General features: G+C 40.5%; 1 protein-coding gene across 1 annotated transcript; it reads left to right on the top strand.

The window, feature by feature from the left end:
* Positions 1-349: 349 nt before the first annotated feature.
* Positions 350-21,555, top strand: LOC106137516 (heat shock 70 kDa protein cognate 5). The gene is made up of 15 exons (XM_060953348.1): positions 350-586; positions 756-811; positions 1,429-1,516; positions 2,056-2,165; positions 2,651-2,778; positions 3,682-3,843; positions 4,175-4,265; positions 6,470-6,632; positions 7,162-7,317; positions 8,838-8,984; positions 10,805-11,065; positions 15,099-15,288; positions 17,606-17,793; positions 19,361-19,501; positions 21,355-21,555. Exons 1-15 carry the CDS (start codon positions 485-487, stop codon positions 21,433-21,435), a joined length of 2,064 nt encoding a protein of 687 aa, XP_060809331.1. The 5' UTR covers positions 350-484; the 3' UTR covers positions 21,436-21,555.
* The last annotated feature ends 1,912 nt before the right edge of the window (positions 21,556-23,467 follow it).

Below are 23,467 nucleotides of genomic sequence, written 5' to 3'. Positions count from 1 at the left end.
GGACCTCAGGTGTCACAGACAAGCGTACTACCGCTGCGCCACAGAGGCCGTCTATAAAGATAAATTAATCATCTAAACTGTTTTAAGAGCACAGAAAGAATGCACAGATGGCGTTAATGTAATATTATGGAGCTATGATAGTATTCTTTGGCAGTTCGCGTTCCGGGCTCCAAACCAGAAGACAAAAACGTAATGTCGGAGTGCATTTATTGTATGATTATAAAAATCGATTTTTAATCGATTATTAATTTAAAAAAAATCACGTAAAAAAATCGATTTTTACTTTAAAAATATCGATTTTTAATCGATTTTTTCCATAATCGATTTTTTTTTCACATTCCTATTCTAATCACTTACACATGCTGGCTGGTGCAATAATTTATCAGAGAAATAAAAATTGAAAATCGCATTTTCGGGAGTTCCGTCACATTGTCCTGTTTAAAGTTATCAAAATATATTACTTATTGTGTAAATTGTTGTAAAAATGTTGTGCGCTACTCGTGCCATTAGACAAAAAGTGTTGGAGTATTCCGGCGTGGGAACGGAATTTTACACACAGAAGAACTTCTACTCAGTTCTCAAAAATGTAAGTAGTACTGTTATCAGAAGTTTTTTACTATAGGTGTCTAATTACGGTTCACAAAAAATCATCAATACTCGAAATATATGCCTAAGAAGTTGTCGTTTCTTGATGATAACCATTATCGTGTTTGTCACATGCACTTACTAATGGATTAATTCATTTTTTATTCCAGAGTGCAGCTCCAACAGTCCCTATTTACCAGCGGCATGCCACACAATTCAGACACAAGTACGTACGAAAGTATAATTTACGTAAGGATTTCATCATAACCTCAAACTGCAATATGAACTTTCACCTTGACTAAAAATCAATATTTTATAAAACTTATAAACAATTTTAAATATTAGTAATTTAATATCTAAAATCCTGTCATCGTCTGGACCTCACCTTTTACCATTTTCCTAGATTGGGTGGTAGCTAAGTCAGATTTTTACACTGAGTGACTCCTGTCTGCCTTCACAAAATTTGTCATTTACAAATACAATTTATGAGAAATTAAATGACCATTTATGTTCATCTAAGGACCCTTCATGGATTTTGGTGCAAATCCTAAAACACTCCAGGAAGGTGATAAGTAAATGATGAAGCACATTCATAATCACGTCTATATCTGTTGCGTGTAGACAGAGCCAACAGTCTTGCAAAAATTGATAGGCCACATTCAGCTGTTCATCTCATGTCAATGTGAATATTCTTGCTTTCAATATATATTACAAAGTTCTCTTTAATTTTATATATTGTATTGTAATTGTAATGGAGATTGTGGCAAGTGGAAAAAGGTAGTCTCTGCCTATCCCTCCGGGAAAGAGGCGTGATTTTTTATGTATGTATGTATCGTATTGTAGGTCCGATGGAGTACGGGGTGCTGTTATCGGCATTGACCTGGGTACCACAAACTCCTGTGTCGCCGTTATGGAAGGCAAAACACCAAAGGTACAGTAAATAACACTATCAAGGCAGATATCTCCCAAGTTTATTGTGTGTGTGTTTATTACTCAGAAACGTACTGAAAGAATGGGTGAATATTTTTGGCCAAGCAAGTTTGATCAAAGAACAAGCTTCTTTACACAAAAAAAATTAATACATACATATGGTCACGTCTATGTCCCTTGTGGGGTAGACAGAGCCAACAGTCTTGAAAAAATAGGCCACATTCAGCTATTTGGCTTTATGATAGAATTGAGATTCAAATAGTGACAGGTTGCTAGCCCATTGTCTAAAAAAAGAATCCCAGGTTTGCAAGCCTATCCCTTAGTCGCCTCTTACGACATCCATGGGAAAGAGATGGAGTGGTCCCATTCTTTTTTTTGTACTGTGCTGTGTACACATATAAATAAATAACTTATTTCTCTTTACAATCTTTCTTCACACATCCAAATGCCTAATTATGTGTAGGTTTCCTCACGACATTTTCCCTCACTGTAACATAGAAAATGGTTGGTAAATTAACACTTTTACTCTTGAATCTTCAGGTGGTGGAAAACAGCGAGGGCTCCCGCACCACCCCCTCCCACGTGGCGTTCAGCAAAGATGGCGAGCGGCTAGTGGGGATGCCCGCCAAGCGGCAAGCGGTCACAAACAGGTAACAACATTGAACGGGCCAAGGGTCTATTGGGTCATGTCTGAATAAAAACAGAATTTTGCCTGTTTAAGGTACATGTTATCGTCGTCTTGTCTTAATCTTGATTGTCATTTTAAAAGTTAAGTCGAAGAGTCTGTTTGTCCATGGAGGCTGAACGGCCGCTACAATCACTAACACATACAAGGTCATCATATAGACCTTATCTTACCTTGAAATGTACCTTTACCGTATTAATCCCTGCTAATATTATAAATGCGAAAGAATCTCTGTCCCTCTGTTATGTTTTCTCGCCTAAACATTGTATAGCTGTACCGATTTTGTTGAAATTTTGTACAGAGATAGGCTCATTAAGCTGATGCGTGTGAATTTTGATGCTTGGAGATTTTTAAAGCTTGTCTAGCCGATTCTTAAAACAATTGTCTGAAGGAGCAGTTATGACAATAATATCAAAAAAACTAATGTACATTTATTTTTGTAACATACAGTGGGAACACATTCTACGCTACCAAGAGGCTGATCGGGCGCAGGTTCGAGGATCCCGAGGTGCAGAAGGACATGAAGAATCTCTCCTACAAGGTGGTGAAGGCTTCCAACGGCGACGCCTGGGTTCAAGGTGAGGTTATCTTATCTTCATTGCTATGTATTTCCTATTTTAAATATGTATCTATAAAAATCTCGTGTCTTTTTGTATGTTTCATTGGTGTAGTTCAGAACTGGGGCTGGACCGATTTACATTTATGTATTACAGATACATAAATGTAAATCTTAATCTAGTCAAAATATTAAGATATTTTTTTTTAAGACAAGCGTTTGTATTTATAAAGATATTTTATATTGAGTAATTCCAGCCTGATTTCCCAAACTGTGGTGCCTTCTTCTCTTTATTATTTTTATTACTTTCGTCCAATCTGATCCACACTGAAATAATTTTCTATTCTGTACTGATCCCATTCCAACTGAATGGGGGATCAAAGAATGGAATAGAACATTATTAAAATAAAACGGATCCACTAGGATCAGATTTTGGGGATCAAAACTGAATAACTCTTTATAATTACCTAACCTTGTCTTATTACTGAGCAGCAGCAGCAGGAGTTGAACCAGACCCTCCCCGTGCTCACTCTTTAACATACAAACATATAATCACGTCTTTATCCCTAACGGGGTAGACAGAGCCAACCGTCTTCCAATGACTAAAAGGCCACATTCAGCTGGATGGCCCAATGATGGAATTGAGATTCAAATAGTGACAGTTTGCTAGCCCATCACCCAAAAGACGAATCTCAAGTACATACGAGTATATAACATTTCACTTGTTTTGATTGACAGTTTGAACGCAATATATTGTTTTTTTTTATTATTGTTTTTTTTTATTATTGTTTTTTTTTTTTATTTATTGCAAATTCATGCAATTTGCACGAATCACCCATTGTAACTATTACTTAGCATTGTTGATACAATAAGGTTTAATTTTTGAAAGTATTAATTATTTAAAATAAAATACATATTGTTACAGGCAGCGACGGCAAGGTCTACTCGCCCAGCCAGATCGGTGCCTTCGTTCTCATGAAGATGAAGGAGACGGCCGAAGCTTACCTCAACACCAGTGTGAAGAATGCTGTCGTCACAGTGCCGGCTTACTTCAACGACTCCCAGAGGCAGGCCACCAAGGATGCTGGTACATACATACATATATGTGATCACATCTATATCCCTTGCAGGGTAGACAGAGCCAACAGTCTTGAAAAGACTAATAGGCCACATTCAGCTATTTGGCTTTCAGATAGAATTGTGATTCAAATAGTGACAGGTTGCTAGCCCATCGCCTAAAAAATAATCCCAAGTTTGTAAGCATATCCCTTAGTCGCCTTTGACGACATCCATGGATGGAGTCTCCATGAGATGGAGTGGTCCTATTCTTTTTTGTATTGGTGCCGGGAACCACACGGCACTATTTTGTAACTAATGTAAGAAATGTAACAAGATGATGAAAAGTGTTTTTGTTCCAGGACAAATCGCTGGTCTGAACGTGTTGAGAGTCATAAACGAACCGACGGCGGCCGCCCTCGCGTACGGAATGGACAAGACCGATGATAAAATGTGAGTTTAAATGCGACGTATGCGCAATGCACATACATATATCGCTCATTTGGTGGAACATTGACGGAATTGCACTTTTTTTCAAAATTGAGTTAAGTATGACAAACGGCTCGTAAGTGGTAAATACGTTTGGAGAAACAAAGACAGAAATCAGTTTCCGACTATTTTTCGCGAGATGGCGTGATCGTCAATGTTCTTTAGTGAACTTTCGTAAAGATTTCGCGGCAACATCGCCGTAACGGCCAGTTGCGCGGGGGGCTCCGGGAAGTGATGACGTGTTTTGGTGCTACATCGACGGAAAGGTAATTATGACATCTTTTTTTCTTTCCTCTGGGTCAACAATGACGGTATTGATGTAAGTACGTCGATGTTGTCCCAAATTTTGTGTGTGTTTGCGGAAATAAAGACGAAATTTTATAATTTTTGGCAGTAAAGTCGTTATTGCTCCAAAAAATATTTTAATCGAATTACGTAAGTACCTAATGAGTTATTTTAATTGAAAAACATTACTATCTATGTAACTGAGAAAGAAATATTATGATCAACTGAGATTGGATCCTGCGTGTACAAATTCTTACAAAATATATCCGAAAATTATCCTAATTCTGACGTTGTATTTTATACTGACAATTGTGGAGGACAACAAAAAAACAGGTTGGTTAAATACTTTCTACTATTTGTATTATTTATTACTACCTATTCAGAGGTTCAACAATTAAATACCTAATTGTAAACTGAATTTCACTTTTACTTTTCCAGATTCATTTTTTCGATGTATTTATATGCTGTCAAGAGTTTACGAATTAACACAATTACTCATAAATTCTTAATTCGAGGACATACCCAAAATGAGGGAGATACTGCTCACTCAATCATCGAAAAGGCTATAAAAAGGGCAAAGAAGTCTGGACCAATCTATGTGCCCGAACAATACCTTCAGATTATTAGGTCTGCAAAGAAAATAGGAAATCCGTTTATAGTGAAAGAAATGAATTACGATGATTTCTACGATCTTAAAAACTTGACTGAAGAAATTGGACTGAATACTACAAAAGACATTCAAGGAAATACAATTAAAACGAATGATATAAAATTAATTCAATTTCAAAAGGATGGCGAAATTTACAAATACAAAAATGGATATGATGAAGACTGGATAGAAGTGGAAACAAAAATTGTGAGAGCGAGATCCAAGAGTCCAACAAAAGAAATTCAAAATATAAGTTTAAAACCCGCTTACCGTAGTAAGATACCTATTGCTATAAAAAAAAACGATTTACGAGAATTGATTCAAAAAAATATTATACCTGGATACTATTCTTCTTTTTATGAGAGTATTTTCAATGCATAAGTTACCTAGTAGGTATTATAAAAGTGATAAAAATGTTTAACATTACAAGTTATAATAAGCTACTGAGCTGTGATTTAACTACCATTTCTTATTGTTTAGTAAGTACATAAGATTTAATATTTAAGATTTAATGATACTTGGCTAAACTTGTATAATCAAGGTGATATGGCTCCACAAACTTTAAACTTGCTTTCCTGTAAAATTTAATAAAATGCAATTCCGTCAATGTTCTACCAAATGAGCGATATGTATAGGTATATCACGCCTATATATATCCCTTGCGAGGTAGACAGAGACACTTGCCTGAATGTGCAGTTTTCTCACGATGTTTTCCCTCACCGCTTCACTTGGCATTTATAATGTTATTTTGTTTTTTGGTTTGTTATATCTTATTTGCACAGAAATTTTCCTATTCATATAATAAAGGCTTTTATTTAGTTTGACTTGTGTTTTAACAAATCTTTCAAGTTTAATATGACCCACTTCCCCGGTATTTGATTGAGCTGAAATGAATAATGACGCCATCAATGAAATGAATAGACTTAGAAATATAACTAGCTAATTCTTCTATAAGCTAATTCTAACATACAAGCTATTATTATAATTTCATGAACCACATTCATTTATGATTTTACAGAATAAATTCATAAATGAATGTGGTTAATGTGATTTAATATTTTATTTTGATATTTTGAGAGCACTTAAATAAAAGTTTGTTTTAAAAGTATTTTTCATAATTACAAGGAATAGCACATAGTTCTAAAATTCTCTTGACTAATCCCATGAATGTATCCCTTCCAGTCAACTGTTACTATGTAGAGATTAGATTATCTGACATGGTGTATGTTTTCAGCATCGCCGTCTACGACCTGGGCGGCGGCACGTTCGACATATCGGTGCTGGAGATCCAGAAGGGGGTGTTCGAGGTGAAGTCCACGAACGGGGACACCCTCCTCGGCGGCGAGGACTTCGACAACGTCATCGTCAACTTTCTAGTCGACGAGTTTAAGAGAGACGTGAGTTGGTTTATATGGATGACTTGATTCTAACCGGCCACCGAGCCATGGAAGTACTATATCTTTATTAATATTGTAAGGCTGAAGAGTTTGTTTGTTGGAACGCGCTAATCTCAGGAACTACTGGTTCGAAGTAATAAAGAAGGAAATAAACCATTTATCGAGGAAGGCTTTAGGCTATATAATATCACACTGCAACTATAAGAGGCAAAGAAATAATGGAATTGTTGAAAAATTTATCGCGTTATAAACATACATGCGTGTGTATAAAAGGGAGATAATAAGATATTTGGGATTCTTCTTTTGTTCTGTCACTATTTGAATCTAAATTCTATCATTAAGCCAAACAGCTGAACATGGTATTTCAGTCTTGAAGACTTGGCTCTGTCTACCCCGCAAGGTATATAGACGTGATTATATGTTATGTTTATGTTACGATAAGATGGGATATTTGCGTGTTATTGGCATTTTTGCAAACATGTAAAGGCTAATTATTTTTTTCGTTACTAAATTTTTTTTTTCTCTACAGCAAGGCATCGACCTCCGCAAAGACGCCATGGCCATGCAGCGTCTGAAGGAAGCCGCCGAGAAGGCCAAGATTGAGTTGTCCGGGTCGCTGCAGACCGACATCAACCTGCCCTACCTCACCATGGACGCGGCAGGGCCCAAGCACATGAACCTCAAGGTTTGTCTGTCTGTCTGTCTGTATATCATCTCCACGTAGGAACTCGTTATGAAACGCGGATATCTATTGATTTTGAAGAGTTTTTTTTATTTGTGCTTTCTTTTTTTTTATAATTATTTTGTAAATAAAATTTTCTTTTGTAAAATAGTATGATGTGTATGTGAAAAAAGAAGAAAGGAAATATGCAGAGATCGTGGCAAGTGGAAAGAGGTAGTCTCTGCCTGCCCCTCCGGGAAAGAGGCGTGATTTTGTGTATGTATGTATGTGAAAAAAATAATAAGATTTTGCCTATGACATTCTCCATTCTAGTGAGAATTTTTTCTTAGTCACTATACATTTTTACGATGTATACTTACTGGTTTAGGCTCCCTACGTCTCCTATATTCTCGCTAGTATTTCTTGTTGATTTTGATCAAAATTGTAATATATTAGTTTATGGTGGCAGAAGTGGGATCTGACACTAATACTGAATTTTTAGACTTATGTATTGTAAAGACGAAAATTACGATACTGTACTGTCTAGTGAGGCATTATTTTTAAAGGAATTACATACATCTTGTTCCCTTTTCCCATTTCCACCGAATTTCGGGTTCGAATCCCGGCCAGGGTAGGGCATGATGAGAAACGAACTTTCTCTGATTAGCCTGGGTCATGAATGTTCATATATATAAGTATTTATTATGTAATATAGTATCGTTGAGTTAGTATCACGTAACACAAGTCTCTAACTTACTTCGAGGCTGACTCAATCTGTGTAATTTGTCCCGTATATATTTATTTACTGAATTCTTTAGAATTCTCTGTAAGTCCTGTACCACTATTTACCGCTACTCGTGTGTCGAATTAACGATAAATGTAACATTGCAGTTTTGACACCCTAGAAAGTTTTTTTGACCTATATGAGAAGTTACTGCACTCTTGTATAACGTACGTACTCATATTTAGTGTGTACATCAACATAGGTGCTATAGAAAAAACAGAACAAAACCACCGCTAGCACTATGTGTTTATCTGGTCAAATGTCTCTGTGACAGTAACTTTTTTTATAGGCAAACGATCTTGCAATAGTCTTAATATTTCATTTTGGCAAATTTCGTAACAATGCTTTTAAATAATCTCAAAATTCTATCAGAAGCCAAACATCTCAACGTGGCCGACCAGTATTTTCAAGACTGTCGGCTCTGTCTACCCCGCAAGGGATATAGACGTGATTATGTGTATGTATGCTCCTATATATATATGTGCCTGCCACTATCTTCATACATACAAGTCACTTCATCACAAATCTCCATTGACTTACTTGACTTAAGGTCCTATGTCCCCTAGCTGGGGCAGAGGGCATCCACAGTGCGTCGCCATCCCGCTCGGTCTTGAGCTTCGCGTTTTATTTCGCTCCAAGTCTCCCCTAGATTCTTCACCTCTGCGATGATTGTCCGCCGCCAGGTCTGTTTAGGGCAACACCTTACAAATCTCCATTAGCATCACAAATGATTCGTGTTAACCGAATAACATGTTGACAGATGAGCCGCTCGAAACTGGAGTCGCTGGTGGGCGAGCTGATCAAGCGCACGGTGGCGCCCTGCCAGAAGGCGCTGCAAGACGCCGAGGTGCAGCGGAGCGACATCGGGGAGGTCCTGCTCGTAGGCGGCATGACCAGGATGCCGAAGGTGACATTAACTTACGCCATAGCATAGTCCACACTAATAATCCACATCCACACTAATAATAAGTGCCGTGTGGTTCCCGGCACCAATAAAAAAGAATAGGACCACTCCATCTCGTTCCCATGGATGTTGTAAAAGGCGACTAAGGGATAGGCTTATAAACTTGGATTTCTTCTTTTAGGCGATGGGCTAGCAACCTGTCACTATTTGAATCACAATTCTATCTGAAAGCCAAATAGCTGAATGTGGCCTATCAGTCTTTTCAAGACTGTTGGCTCTGTCTACCCCGCAAGGGATATAGATGTGATCACATATATGTATGTATGTATGTACTAATAATAAAGAGGAAAGATTTGTATTTTTGTATGTTTGTGTGGAATAAACTCAAAAACTACTGGTCCGATTTTGATAAAATTTGGCACAAATATAGAATAGACCTTCAAAAGTGACATAGGCATAAATTTGTTTTTACTCTTTGTTTATTTCAAAATATAAATCACAAAAATATGTCCACCCGTGCGAAGCCGGGGCGGGCCGCTAGTCAGATATCATATGCAAAATTTTATCAAAATCGGTTCAGCGGTTTTGACGTGAAAGGCGGATGAACAACCACACTTACACATGTATATAATATTTAATGTTATAATTTTTTTATTTAACATTAACTTAATTCTTTAATGTCATAAAATGGATTTTTCACACACAACCAAGGTTAAATAGGTTCTTTTTTGTTTTTGAACAAGCAATTATTACGTTACTAGAGGCCGCCCGCGACTTCGTCCGCGTGGAATCATTTACGCGGAGATTTGGGATAAAAAAAGTAGAGTATAGGATATAATATAAAATGGGCCGTAAAGCTATAGCTTTATAGACCATATTCTGGCTTTTCAGCTACAGCTACCTACATACCAAATTTCATCGCAATCTTTTCAGTGGTATTTGCGTGAAAGAGTACTTAACAAATATCCATACTGACATACTTAAACTTTCGCATTAAAAATATTAGTAGGATTCGCGCGGGCGAAGTCGCGGATAAAATATAGTTTACTATGAATCTCATTGTCTGTGGCACCAGCACTAGCTGACGTCGGCGTAGTGCCGGCTAGGCGGGTCTCTGATGACGGGTGCGAGATCAAACCTGGAGGCATATTCCCCGGCGGCGTTTGTACGCTTTCGGGTTATAAACTCACAGACACTTTTTTACCAGTTTTCAGACTGTTGGCTCTGTCTACCCCGCAAGGGATATAGACGTGACCATATGTGTGTATGATAAGTTTTTAGACTGTTAACAATAAAAAATTCAATCATAATAATACTTATGTTCGTTTTTATCATGAGCTACAGAAATAAATGAATAAATATTACGTACATACATATAGTCACGTCTATGTCCGTCGCGGGGTAGACGGAGCCAAAATTCTTAAAAAGACTGTTAGGTCACGTTCAACTGTATGACTTTATGGTGGAATTGAGAAATGGAATCCCAAGTGTATAAGCCTATTTTTTGTCGCCTTTTAAAAATCCATGGGAAAGATATTGAGTTCTGTTCTAAATTTCCGGAAACCAAACGGCACACGAAAATGATTTTAAAATTAATGTTCTGAACGGGGAATATTTTTTTTTTTTGGTCTTAAATATAATTTACACACAGAAATCAATTTGTTTTCAAATATTACAGTTTTTTACATTGAGACTTCTCAATAACCCCCGGGCTCCGAAACACATCTGTGAATGTTGCAATCGGGAACACGTAAAAAGAGAGAGAAAGAGAGGCAAACAATCTCCGCCACCAGATCTCTTACCTCATCTCCTCTCATCACCAGGTCCAGTCGACCGTCCAGGAGATATTCGGCAGGGCTCCGTCGCGCGCCGTGAACCCCGACGAGGCGGTGGCGGTGGGCGCGGCCGTGCAGGGCGGCGTGCTGGCCGGCGACGTCACCGACATCCTGCTGCTGGACGTCACGCCGCTCTCCCTGGGCATAGAGACGCTGGGCGGGGTGTTCACCAAGCTCATCACCAGGAACACCACCATACCCACCAAGAAGAGCCAGGTGTTCAGCACGGCGGCTGATGGGCAGACTCAAGTGAGTACATACTCGTGTTGCAGGTAGCTCGCATGATAAGATTTTTGAAATTTGGACATGGATAGAATGGGGAATTGAGAAAAGATGACAGATATAGTGTCCGAAGTATGCAGAAATCGCAAAAGGAACTATGTAATCTCTGGTTACACTTCCAAGGAAGTGATTTGAGATAAGTTGATCATGCAGTCTCTGGCTACCATTCCCGGAGGATGATGCTTCATTCCGCGTAGTTATATAGTCAGTAAGATCCTGCTGCTGGACGTCACGCCGCTCTCCCTCGGGATAGAGACGCTGGGCGGGGTGTTCACCAAGCTGATCACCAGGAACACCACAATACCCACAAAGAAGAGCCAGGTGTTCAGCACGGCGGCTGATGGGCAGACTCAAGTGAGTACATGTTGCAGGTGGTTCTGGTCCGGTCGAAACCGTAAATTGAGTAGCTCGCATGATAAGATTTTTGAAATTTGGACATGGAGTGAATCGAGAATTGAGAAAATATGACGAGGTATCTCTGAAGTATGAAGAAATCGAAATAATCTCTGAAGTATGCAGAAATCGAATCAAATGGAACTATGTTATCTCCGGTTTACACTTCCAAGGAAGTGATTTGAGATAAGTGGACCATGTAGTCTCTGGCTACCCCTCCGGAGATGATGCTTCATTCCGCGTATGTATATAGTCAGTAAGATCCTGCTGCTGGACGTCACGCCGCTCTCCCTGGGCATCGAGACGCTGGGCGGGGTGTTCACCAAGCTCATCACCAGGAACACCACCATACCGACAAAGAAGAGCCAGGTGTTCAGCACGGCGGCTGACGGGCAGACTCAAGTGAGTACATACTCGTGTTGCAGGTAGCTCGCATGATAAGATTTTTGAAATTTGGACATGGAGAGAATGGGGAATTGAGAAAAGATGACAGATATAGTGTCCGGAGTATGCAGAAATCGCAAAAGGAACTATGTAATCTCTGGTTACACTTCCAAGGAAGTGATTTGAGATAAGTGGATCATGCAGTCTCCGGCTACCCCTCCGGGGATGATGCTTCATTCCGCGTATGTATATAGTCAGTAAGATCCTGCTGCTGGACGTCACGCCGCTCTCCCTGGGCATCGAGACGCTGGGCGGGGTGTTCACCAAGCTCATCACCAGGAACACCACCATACCCACAAAGAAGAGCCAGGTGTTCAGCACGGCGGCTGACGGGCAGACTCAAGTGAGTTTATCTTTAAGATTAAAGTATTGGAGGGGGTAATTGAGTGTGATCAAGTCTAAAGTACACTAAACTAAGTATACTCGTATAGGGATCGTGGTTAGTGAATAGGTGAAGTCTCTGTCTATCACATTCAGGAAAAAGCGTGACTGGACGTGTGTTCCCTCTGGAGAGTGACTGTGACCATTCAGTCTCTGGCTACCCCTCCGAGGAAGACACTGATTGTAATTACGTCACGTTACCGAATATTCTCTGGCGACCCCTCCGGGGGGTGATGCTTCATTCCGCGTTTGTATATAGTCAGTAAGATCCTGCTGCTGGACGTCACGCCGCTCTCCCTCGGCATAGAGACGCTGGGCGGGGTGTTCACCAAGCTCATCACCAGGAACACCACCATACCGACAAAGAAGAGCCAGGTGTTCAGCACGGCGGCTGATGGGCAGACTCAAGTGAGTACATGTTGCAGGTGGTTCTGGTCCGGACGAAATCGTAAATTGAGTAGCTCGCATGATAAGATTTTTGAAATTTGGACATGGAGAGAATGGGGAATTGAGAAAAGATGACAGATATAGTGTCCGGAGTATGCAGAAATCGCAAAAGGAACTATGTTATCTCCGGTTTACACTTCCAAAGAAGTGATTTGAGATAAGTGGATCATGCAGTCTCTGGCTACCCCTCCGGGGATGATGCTTCATTCCGCGTATGTATACCTATAGTCAGTATGATCCTGCTGCTGGACGTCACGCCGCTCTCCCTGGGCATAGAGACGCTGGGCGGGGTGTTCACCAAGCTCATCACCAGGAACACCACCATACCCACAAAGAAGAGCCAGGTGTTCAGCACGGCGGCTGATGGGCAGACTCAAGTGAGTTTATCTTTAAGATTAAAGTATTGGAGGGGGTAACTGAGTGTGACCAAGTCTAAAGTACACTAAATTAAGTATACTCGTATAGGGATCGTGGTTAGTGAATAGGTGAAGTCTCTGTCTATCACATACAGGAAAAAGCGTGACTGGACGTGTGTTCCCTCTGGGGAGTGACTTATGATAAGTGGACCATTCAGTCTCTGGCTACCCCTCCGAGAGACACTGATTGTAATTACGTCACGTTACCGAATATTCTCTGCCTTTGCCTCTGGGTCGAGACTTGTTTATCGTGGATCATGCTTCATTCCGCGTATGTATATAGTCAGTAAGATCTTGCTGCTGAACGTCACGCCGCTCTCCCTCGGCATAGAGACGCTGGGCGGGGTGTTCACCAAGCTCATCACCAGGAACACCACCATACCCACCAAGAAGAGCCAGGTGTTCAGCACGGCGGCTGACGGGCAGACTCAAGTGAGTTTATCTTTAAGATTTAAGTATTAGAGGGGGTAATTGAGTAAGATCAAGTCTAAAGTACACTAAACAAAATTTGCAGAGAAAGAAGTATGTAGGGATCGTGGTTAGTGAATAGGTGAAGTCTCTGTCTATCACATACAGGAAAAAGCGTGACTGGACTCTGGGGAGTGACTTATGATAAGTGGCTTATTCAGTCTCTGGCTACCCCTCCGAGGGAGACACTGATTGTAATTACGTCACGTTACCGAATATTCTCTGCCTTTGCCTCTGGGTCGAGACTTTATCGTGGACCATGCAGTCTCTGGCTACCCTTCCGGGGGTGATGCTTCATTCCGCGTATGTATATAGTCAGTAAGATCCTGCTGCTGGACGTCACGCCGCTCTCCCAAGGGATAAAGACGCTGGGTGGAGTGTTCACCAAGCTCATCACCAGGAACACCACCATACCCACAAAGAAGAGCCAGGTGTTCAGCACGGCGGCTGATGGGCAGACTCAAGTGAGTACATGTTGCAGGTGGTTCTGGTCCGGACGAAACCGTAAATTGAGTAGCTCGCATGATAAGATTTTTGAAATTTGTACATAGAGAGAATCGAGAATTGAGAAAATATGACGAGGTATCTCTGAAGTATGAAGAAATCGAAATAATCTCTGAAGTATGCAGAAATCGAATCAAATGGAACTATGTAATCTCCGGTTTACACTTCCAAGGAAGTGATTTGAGATAAGTGAATCATGCAGTCTCTGGCTACCCCTCCGGGGGTGATGCTTCATTCCGCGTATGTATATAGTCAGTAAGATCCTGCTGCTGAGCGTCACGCCACTCTCCCTCGGGATAGAGACGCTGGGCGGGGTGTTCACCAAGCTGATCACCAGGAACACCACCATACCCACAAAGAAGAGACAGGTGTTCAGCACGGCGGCTGATGGGCAGACTCAAGTGAGTACATTTTGCAGGTGGTTCTGGTCCGGACGAAACCGTAAATTGAGTAGCTCGCATGATAAGATTTTTGAAATTTGGACATGGAGTGAATTGGGAATTGAGAAAATATGAGAGGTATAATCTCTGAAGTATGCAGAAATCGAAATAATCTCTGAATTATGCAGAAATCGAATCAAATGGAACTATGTAATCTCTGGTTACACTACCAAGGAAGTGATTTAAGTGAACTGATGGACAGACTCAAGTGAGTATACATAAATATAGTCACGTCTTTATCCGTTGTGGGATAGACAGAGCCAACAGTTTTGAAAAGACTGAAAAGCAGCATTCAACTGTATGGCTTGATGATGAAATTGAATGTGTGAATAGTGACAGGTTGCTAGCCCATCGCCTAAAAGAAAAATCCCAAGCTTATTAGCCTTATCCCTTAGTCGCATTTTATGACATTCATGGCAATGAGACGGCAGGAGGACTTATTCATTTTTTTTTTATTGGTACTGGGAGGAACCACGCGGCTTTACAATCCTGCAAATAACTCGGCAGGTGGAGATCAAAGTGCACCAGGGCGAGCGTGAGATGGCATCCGACAACAAGCTGCTGGGGCAGTTCTCGCTGGTGGGCATCCCGCCGGCGCCGCGCGGCGTGCCGCAGATCGAGGTCACCTTCGACATCGACGCGAACGGCATCGTGCACGTGTCCGCCCGGGACAAGGGCACCGGCAAGGAGCAGCAGAGTGAGTTGGATATCATTCGTTCGTTCGTTCATGTGTAATCATGTTTCGACATCGACGCGAACGGCATCGTGCACGTGTCCGCCCGGGACAAGGGCACCGGCAAGGAGCAGCAGAGTGAGTTGGATATCATTCGTTCGTTCGTTCGTTCATGTGTAATCATGTTTCGACATCGACGCGAACGGCATCGTGCACGTGTCCGCCCGGGACAAGGGCACCGGCAAGGAGCAGCAGAGTGAGTTGGATATCATTCGTTCGTTCATTCGTTCGTTCATGTGTAATCATGTTTCGACATCGACGCGAACGGCAGCGTGCACGTGTCCGCCCGGGACAAGGGCACCGGCAAGGAGCAGCAGAGTGAGTTGGATATCATTCGTTCGTTCGTTCGTTCATGTGTAATCGTGTTTCGACATCGACGCAAACGGCATCGTGCACGTGTGCGCCCGGGACAAGGGCACCGGCAAGGAGCAGCAGAGTGAGTTGGATATCATTCGTTTGTTCATTCATTCGTTCGTTCATGTGTAATCATGTTTCGACATCGACGCGAACGGCATCGTGCACGTGTCCGCCCGGGACAAGGGCACCGGCAAGGAGCAGCAGAGTGAGTTGGATATCATTCGTTCGTTCGTTCGTTCATGTGTAATCATGTTTCGACATCGACGCGAACGGCATCGTGCACGTGTCCGCCCGGGACAAGGGCACCGGCAAGGAGCAGCAGAGTGAGTTGGATATCATTCGTTCGTTCATTCGTTCGTTCGTTCATGTGTAATCATGTTTCGACATCGACGCGAACGGCAGCGTGCACGTGTCCGCCCGGGACAAGGGCACCGGCAAGGAGCAGCAGAGTGAGTTGGATATCATTCGTTCGTTCATTCGTTCGTTCATGTGTAATCATGTTTCGACATCGACGCGAACGGCAGCGTGCACGTGTCCGCCCGGGACAAGGGCACCGGCAAGGAGCAGCAGAGTGAGTTGGATATCATTCGTTCGTTCATTCGTTCGTTCATGTGTAATCATGTTTCGACATCGACGCGAACGGCAGCGTGCACGTGTCCGCCCGGGACAAGGGCACCGGCAAGGAGCAGCAGAGTGAGTTGGATATCATTCGTTCGTTCATTCGTTCGTTCATGTGTAATCATGTTTCGACATCGACGCGAACGGCATCGTGCACGTGTCCGCCCGGGACAAGGGCACCGGCAAGGAGCAGCAGAGTGAGTTGGATACGAGATTCGTTCATTCGTTCGTTCGTTCATGTGTAATCATGTTTCGACATCGACGCGAACGGCATCGTGCACGTGTCCGCCCGGGACAAGGGCACCGGCAAGGAGCAGCAGAGTGAGTTGGATATCATTCGTTCGTTCATTCGTTCGTTCATGTGTAATCATGTTTCGACATCGACGCGAACGGCAGCGTGCACGTGTCCGCCCGGGACAAGGGCACCGGCAAGGAGCAGCAGAGTGAGTTGGATATCATTCGTTCATTCATACGTTCGTTCGTTCATGTGTAATCGTGTGCAGAGTGTGTTGTATACGATTCGTTCGTTCGTTCGTATGTAATCGTGTGCAGAGTGAGTTTTATACGATTCGTTCATTCGTTCGTATGTAATCGTGTGCAGAGTGAGTTTTATACGATTCATTCGTTCGTTCATGTATAATCGTGTGCAGAGTGAGTTGTATACGATTTGTTCATTCGTTCATGTATAATCATGTGCAAAGTGAGTTTTATACGATTCGTTCATTCGTTCATCTATACTAATATTATAAAGCGGAAGAGGTTGTTTGTTTGAACGCGTTAATCTCAAGAACTACTGGTTCAAATTGAAAATACTTTTTGTGTTGAATAGACCATTTGTCGAGGAAGGCTTTAGGCTATATAACATCACGCTGCAACTATGAGGAGCGAAGAAAAAATGGAAAATGTGAGAAAAAAAAAACGGGGAAAATTATTCATCCTTGAGGGCTTCAATGATGCCCAAAATAACTATTCCATGCGGACGAAGTCGCGGGCACAGCTAGTTCATATATAATCATGTGCAGAGTGAGTTATAAACGATTCATTCATTCATTCATATGTAATCATGTCTGAAGCCCTAAGCTGGGTATGCTGAGCCGGCAGACTTGAATGACCGATAGGTCGAGTTCAGTCGCCTAAAAAAAGAATCCCTAGTTTATAAGCCTATCCCTTAGTCGTCCTTTGCGACATCCATGGGCAAAAAAAAAGGGAGTGGTCCTATTCTTTTTTTAAAAGTGCCGGGTAACCACACGGCACTTGTTTGCATACAATAACACCTATTATCATCCACAAACCTTTCCTCCACCAGTCGTGATCCAGTCCTCGGGCGGTCTATCCAAAGACGAGATCGAGAACATGGTGAAGGCGGCCGAGCAGTTCGCCGCCACGGACAAGCAGAGGAGGGAGCGGGTGGAGGTTTCCAACCAGGCCGAGGGTGTTCTCCACGACACGGAGACCAAGATGGACGAGTACAAGAGTCAACTGCCCCAGGAGGAGGTAATGCGTGCATGCATAGAGTGCATTTGATCACGTCTATATACCTTGCGGGGTAGACATAATCATTTGTTTCTTAAATATACATACATACATATGGTCACGTCTATATCCCTTTTGGGGTAGACAGAGCCAAAATAGGTAGTACTGATAGGCCACGTTCAGCTGTTTGGCTTAATGATAGAAATTGAGATTCAAATAGTGACAGGTTGCTAGCCCATCGCCTAATAGAAGAATCCCAAGTTTATGAGCCCATCCCTTAGTCGCTTTTTACGAAATCGATGAAAACGAGATGAAGTGGTCGTATTCTTTTTCGTCGTATTTATTATAAAATATAATATAACGATACTTCGAGGCTAACTCAATCTGTAATTTGTCTCGTATATATATTAATAACTTTTTTATATATTTAAATTTTTTTAAACATACCTTCAACATAATTCTCTCGTTTAGATTGTTAAGGCAATATACTTCGGAAAGGGTTCTTGTCAATTAAAAATTTCAAACAAGCACGTTATTTAAACTGCGCATGTCGTTGCGTGCGCGGTAAAGCTGCGTGCGATAGAGACGGCACGAGTTATCACCGCCCCGTCCTGTGACCTAGCGGACGATTAACGTTGCCTACAAGTTGCCTTAAAAAAAACATACATACATACATATTATCACGTCTATATCCCTTACGGGGTAGACAGAGCCAACAGTCTTGAAAAGACTGATAGGCCACGTTCAGCTGTTTGGCCCAATGATAGAATTGAGATTCAAATAGTGGCGGGTTGCTAGCCCATCGCCTAAAAGGAGAATCCCAAGTTTACAAGCCCATCCCTCAGTCGCCTTTTACGACATCCATGGGAACGAGATGGAGTGGTCCCATTCTTTTTTGTATTGGTGCCGGGAACCACACGGATACAAGTTGCCTTAAAAAAAAAATGAATAATCTACATAGTGGTTTTTGACACTTTAGAATAGAACCACTACATATCTTCCACGTGGATGACGTAAAGGGCGACTGAGGGATAGGCTTGTAAACGAAGCATCCTGTCACTACTTGAAACTCAATTCCACCATGGAGCCATGCATCTGAGTGTTCAGTGCTCTGTCAGCCCCGCGAGTGATATAGACGTGACTAATAATATAAGTGGTTACCAGTTATAGTAATTTAATTAATCCACATAAATAGTATTTAGAACTCATATTCTAAATTTCTGGGAACCACACGGCAAGACCTTTATTTTTAAAAAAGGGTTTTTTTTTTTAATAAGCCATGATTGTAAAATTTGATCATTCAAATGTATAAAATTAAAAAAAATACTTAACGAATATATATATATGTTCGTTAAGTATGTATATATATATTTCCGGGTTCGAATCCCGGCCTGGGCATGATGAGAAACGAACTTTCTCTGATTGACCTGGGCCTTGGATGTTTATGTGTATATAAGTATTTATGATAAAATATAGTATCGTTGAGTTAGTATCTCGTAACACAAGTCTCGAACTTACTTCGAGGCTAACTCAATCTGTGTAATTTGTCAAAAAAAAAATATATATATATTACTTTTTTATTTTGCAGTGCGACAAACTGCGCGAGGAATGCGCCAAATTGCGCGAACTACTCGCCAAGAAGGAGGAGGCCGACCCCGAGCAGATCCGCAGCGCCACCGGCACCCTGCAGCAGGCCAGCCTCAAGCTGTTCGAGCAGGCGTACAAGAAGGTACCTCTTACACGTTCCATATCAGCTCAGTCAACCTGCTTTCGTTCGTTCTCTCCACATGACCAAATACAAATACTTTATTTGCTATAAATGAGTTACAAAGCATATATATTTCGCGCATTTAACCAGTCATAGCATGCTAAATATAAATTTAATTAAATGAAAATTAAATTTGAAAATTTAATTTTCATTTAATTAAATAATGTCATATTAAATGTTCTTGTCAAAATTTATTTTTTATCGAATTATTCGTGAACAGTATAAAACGATTTTTCGATAAGCCACAGTTTTAATTTAGTTTTAAAGACTTTCAGAGATAGCGACTTTATATCCTCATTGAGGCCGTTGTATATTTTGATAGCCATTTGATAGCTATTTCTGCTTTTTGCTTTTGTGGTTGAGATGAGTAGATTTAGTCTATTAGGATGTCTACAGCTATATTTGCTAGTGTCACTTCGTTAGTACCATCTTAACATACCCTTTTCTATTCCTGTGGCTATGTCTTCTTTCACATCACAACGTTCCCTTATCCAGCTGTTCCTTATCCGGTCACTCAATTTCACACCCATCATACTTCTTGACGCTGTCATTTCCACTGTATAAGTTACATACATAGATATAATCACGTCTATATCCCTTGTGGGGTAGACTGAGCCGACAGTCTTGAAAAGACTGATATGACACGTTCAGATGATCGGCTTAACGATAGAATTGAAGTTCAAATAGTGACAGGTTGCTAGCACATCGCCTAAAAGGGGAATCCCAAGTTTGTAACCCAATCCCTTAGTCGCCTTTTACGACAGCCATGGAAAAGAGATGGAGTGGTTCTGTTCTTTTTTTTTATTGGTGTCGGGAGCCACACGGCACATAAGTTACGTTAGGTATAGTCCTCTCCTGGCGATCTAAGAAGCACTTTCTGAGCAGAAACTTGATTTGATTTTTTTTAATGATATTATTTTCTATAAAAAAAATCTACATACATACTTACGTACGTTGATTGAGAACGTTATGTGTTTATTCCGATTATATGTATGTATATATATATTTAATACAGTAATTCTAGCACAAAGTTGCTACTTATTTCAAAAAGAACTATCTTCCAATATGTATGTATGTATGTAACATGAAACTAGATTCTAATTGTTTTAATTATTCATTGTCTTAGGACCATTCAGACTCTTTCCCACGGATGACGTAAAAGGCGACTAAGGGATAGTTTATAAACTTGGGATTCCTCTTTTAGGCGATGGGCTAGCAACCTGTCACTATTTGAATCTCAATTCTATCACTAAGCTTTTTCTAGACTGGTGGCTCTGTCTACCCCGCTAGGGATATAGACGTGATCATATGTATGTATGTATTAATTGTCTTTGCACTCTTTTGAGCCGACGCGTCTCATTTTCGGCGCTTCGGTCAAGCAAGAGTGCCACATCAGCGTAGCACGTTATCATCCGACCAATTTGTGTGGTTGGCCGGACGATTTGTGTCTACAACATATATATATAATCACTAGCTGTGCCCTGTGACTTCGTCCGCGTGGAATAGTTGTTTTGGGCATCATTGAAGGATGAATAATTTTCCCCTTTTTTTTATATATATTCCATTATTTCTTTGCTCCTTATAGTTGCATCGTGATGTTATATAGCCTAAAGCCTTCCTCGATAAATTGTCTATTTAACGCAAAAATATTTTTTTTATTTCGAACCTCCAGTTCCTGAGATTAGCGCGTTCAAACAAACAAACTCTTCAGCTTTATAATATTAGTATAGATAGATTTGCGTTGTATAATTAAGGGTCTGGAGGAAGAAGAGGCAAACTTACTAGTTATTAATATCTCTTCCTATTATTCAAAGATGGCCGCCGAACGTGAAGGTCATCAGCAGACGACAACGGACTCCACTCAAGACGAGAAGAAGGAAGAGAAGAAGAACTAAGTTGACTGTTACATTATAGAGTTATGTGGTTTGTGTCAGCATTTATATACCTACAAGGAGCGCCGGTTCGCGAAGTCGTACAAATACCATATTGAAATAGTGACGTTTATAATGAATCTAGACTTTATTTTGGAATGAGCTGAACTAAAACTTAAATTACTTGTAAAAAAAGAGATGATACAAACTGAAATTAAATTTACAAATTGTACAGTCCCTGCATAGCGTCAACGTGCGGAAGTGTGCCCAGAAGGCTGGCGTTTGCTATTGCGTTTCCATTCAAAATGTAAATGGCAACGCAATGGCAATTATAAACTATTTGTAACTTAGCTGATGTTTTTTGAATCGAAGGAAAAAAGCATAGTTTGATGCGATCAGATGATGTGAAAAGTTTTCATGATATATTAGATATATATCATGAGAACTATATTGGACGTTATATGTCTCATTGTATTAAAGAATAATGACTGGTGTTTAGAATTTGCTCTGTATATCGCAAAAACTTATTTTTTTCAGGCACATACAAATTTATTTTAACTAGGTATTTAGTTCTGATGAAAATACAATAACTATATCCTATGTTGTTTATTTGTAAATTTTATAGTTTACTATAGCGACCATTTTGAGAGTTACCCAAGATGGCCGCTGCCACAAAATGGCGGATCGCAAATTAATTCAATCTCACTAATCAGTACATAGTAAGTCGGGTATATTAATTAAATGAAACAATTTGTTTCAATTCACAATTTGAGTGTGCGAACCGGTGTGTGTGTGTATGTGAGAGAGAATGAGTGAACGTTAGAATAGTATTAGAGCTTTCTTTATGCGCGTCGATGCTGTTCGGGATTCTATTTTTCAACCTCTGTGGTGTGTGGTAGTGTGATCACAAAGTCCCAGGTTCTATCCCCGGTCAGGTCACTACACGAAAATCTTTTTCTGATTAGCCTTGGTTCTTGGATGTTTATCTATATTAAATATTTTTTACATAATTTCATGTAAAGAGCGGGGGAGTGGGGGACAAGTATAATTTTTTGCATTGATATATATAATGCATGGGAAAGGTCTTATTCTTTTCGAGACTGTTGTCTAGTCCGTAAGGGATTAAGACGTGATTGTATGTATGTACGTACGTATGTGGGAAAAAGTTATAAAACTTGGAATTATTCTTGTACGCGATGGACAGCTAAACGTGGCCTTTACTATTGTCTTGACTAAAAGCTCTGTCTACTCCGTAAGGAACAAAAGACGTGTATATGTAGGATGAAGGTTTTTGAATAGAATCAGAACAGCTTATACAGCGTATAAGAAAGCTGTTTAGCCCATTGTAGATACGTTTATTTCGCTCAGAAATATTTACAATAAAAAATAAAACATACATGTATACTTCACAAAACTGGTATCATTTGTACCGCAAATTAAATATGGTGATTGAATGAATATTTTTTTTTTTTGGATGGAAATGAGTGTGACTTTGTATTTTTTTATTAACATCTTGTAGAAAAATGCTTTGAATTTGACAATAGAGTTCGATGTATTCAGATGGTGTAGTGGTGTGATATCGTTGTTTTGGTACCGGTACCAAAACTCGTTTCGGTACTATGCGTATCAAAATTACCGGTATTAAACATTTGGTACATGAGAGAATTACATGCACTGGGAATGTTGATTTCACAAGCGACTTTTACCTTTATCGGTACCGGTACTTAGACCTAAAGCCGGTAATTTTGTACCGGTACAATTCCGGCTCTGAATGGGTCAATAACAAACTTGTTTATTTGAAAAAAGAAGCAATTTACTGCAAGATGTTGACATAAAAATTAATATAATCGGAGTTTGTATGAAGAAGCTTTAAGCCGAAATGTTTTATCCAAATTGGAGATTCTCATACCAAATGCAAATGCACTATGTACCAATTTAGGTTTGTACGGTTAGTTTGTTAATAAAGTTGTTATTTTAATGAGTCTTTTTATTTTTCTCACGGATTTACTATTTATTATATAACTAATTAGAAAGTTCGCCCACATGACCGGCCTAT

This window comes from Amyelois transitella, chromosome 31, assembly GCF_032362555.1.
Source record: "Amyelois transitella isolate CPQ chromosome 31, ilAmyTran1.1, whole genome shotgun sequence".
Classification (NCBI taxonomy): Eukaryota; Metazoa; Arthropoda; class Insecta; order Lepidoptera; family Pyralidae; genus Amyelois; species Amyelois transitella.
This window is presented reverse-complemented; position numbering and strand designations above follow the sequence as displayed.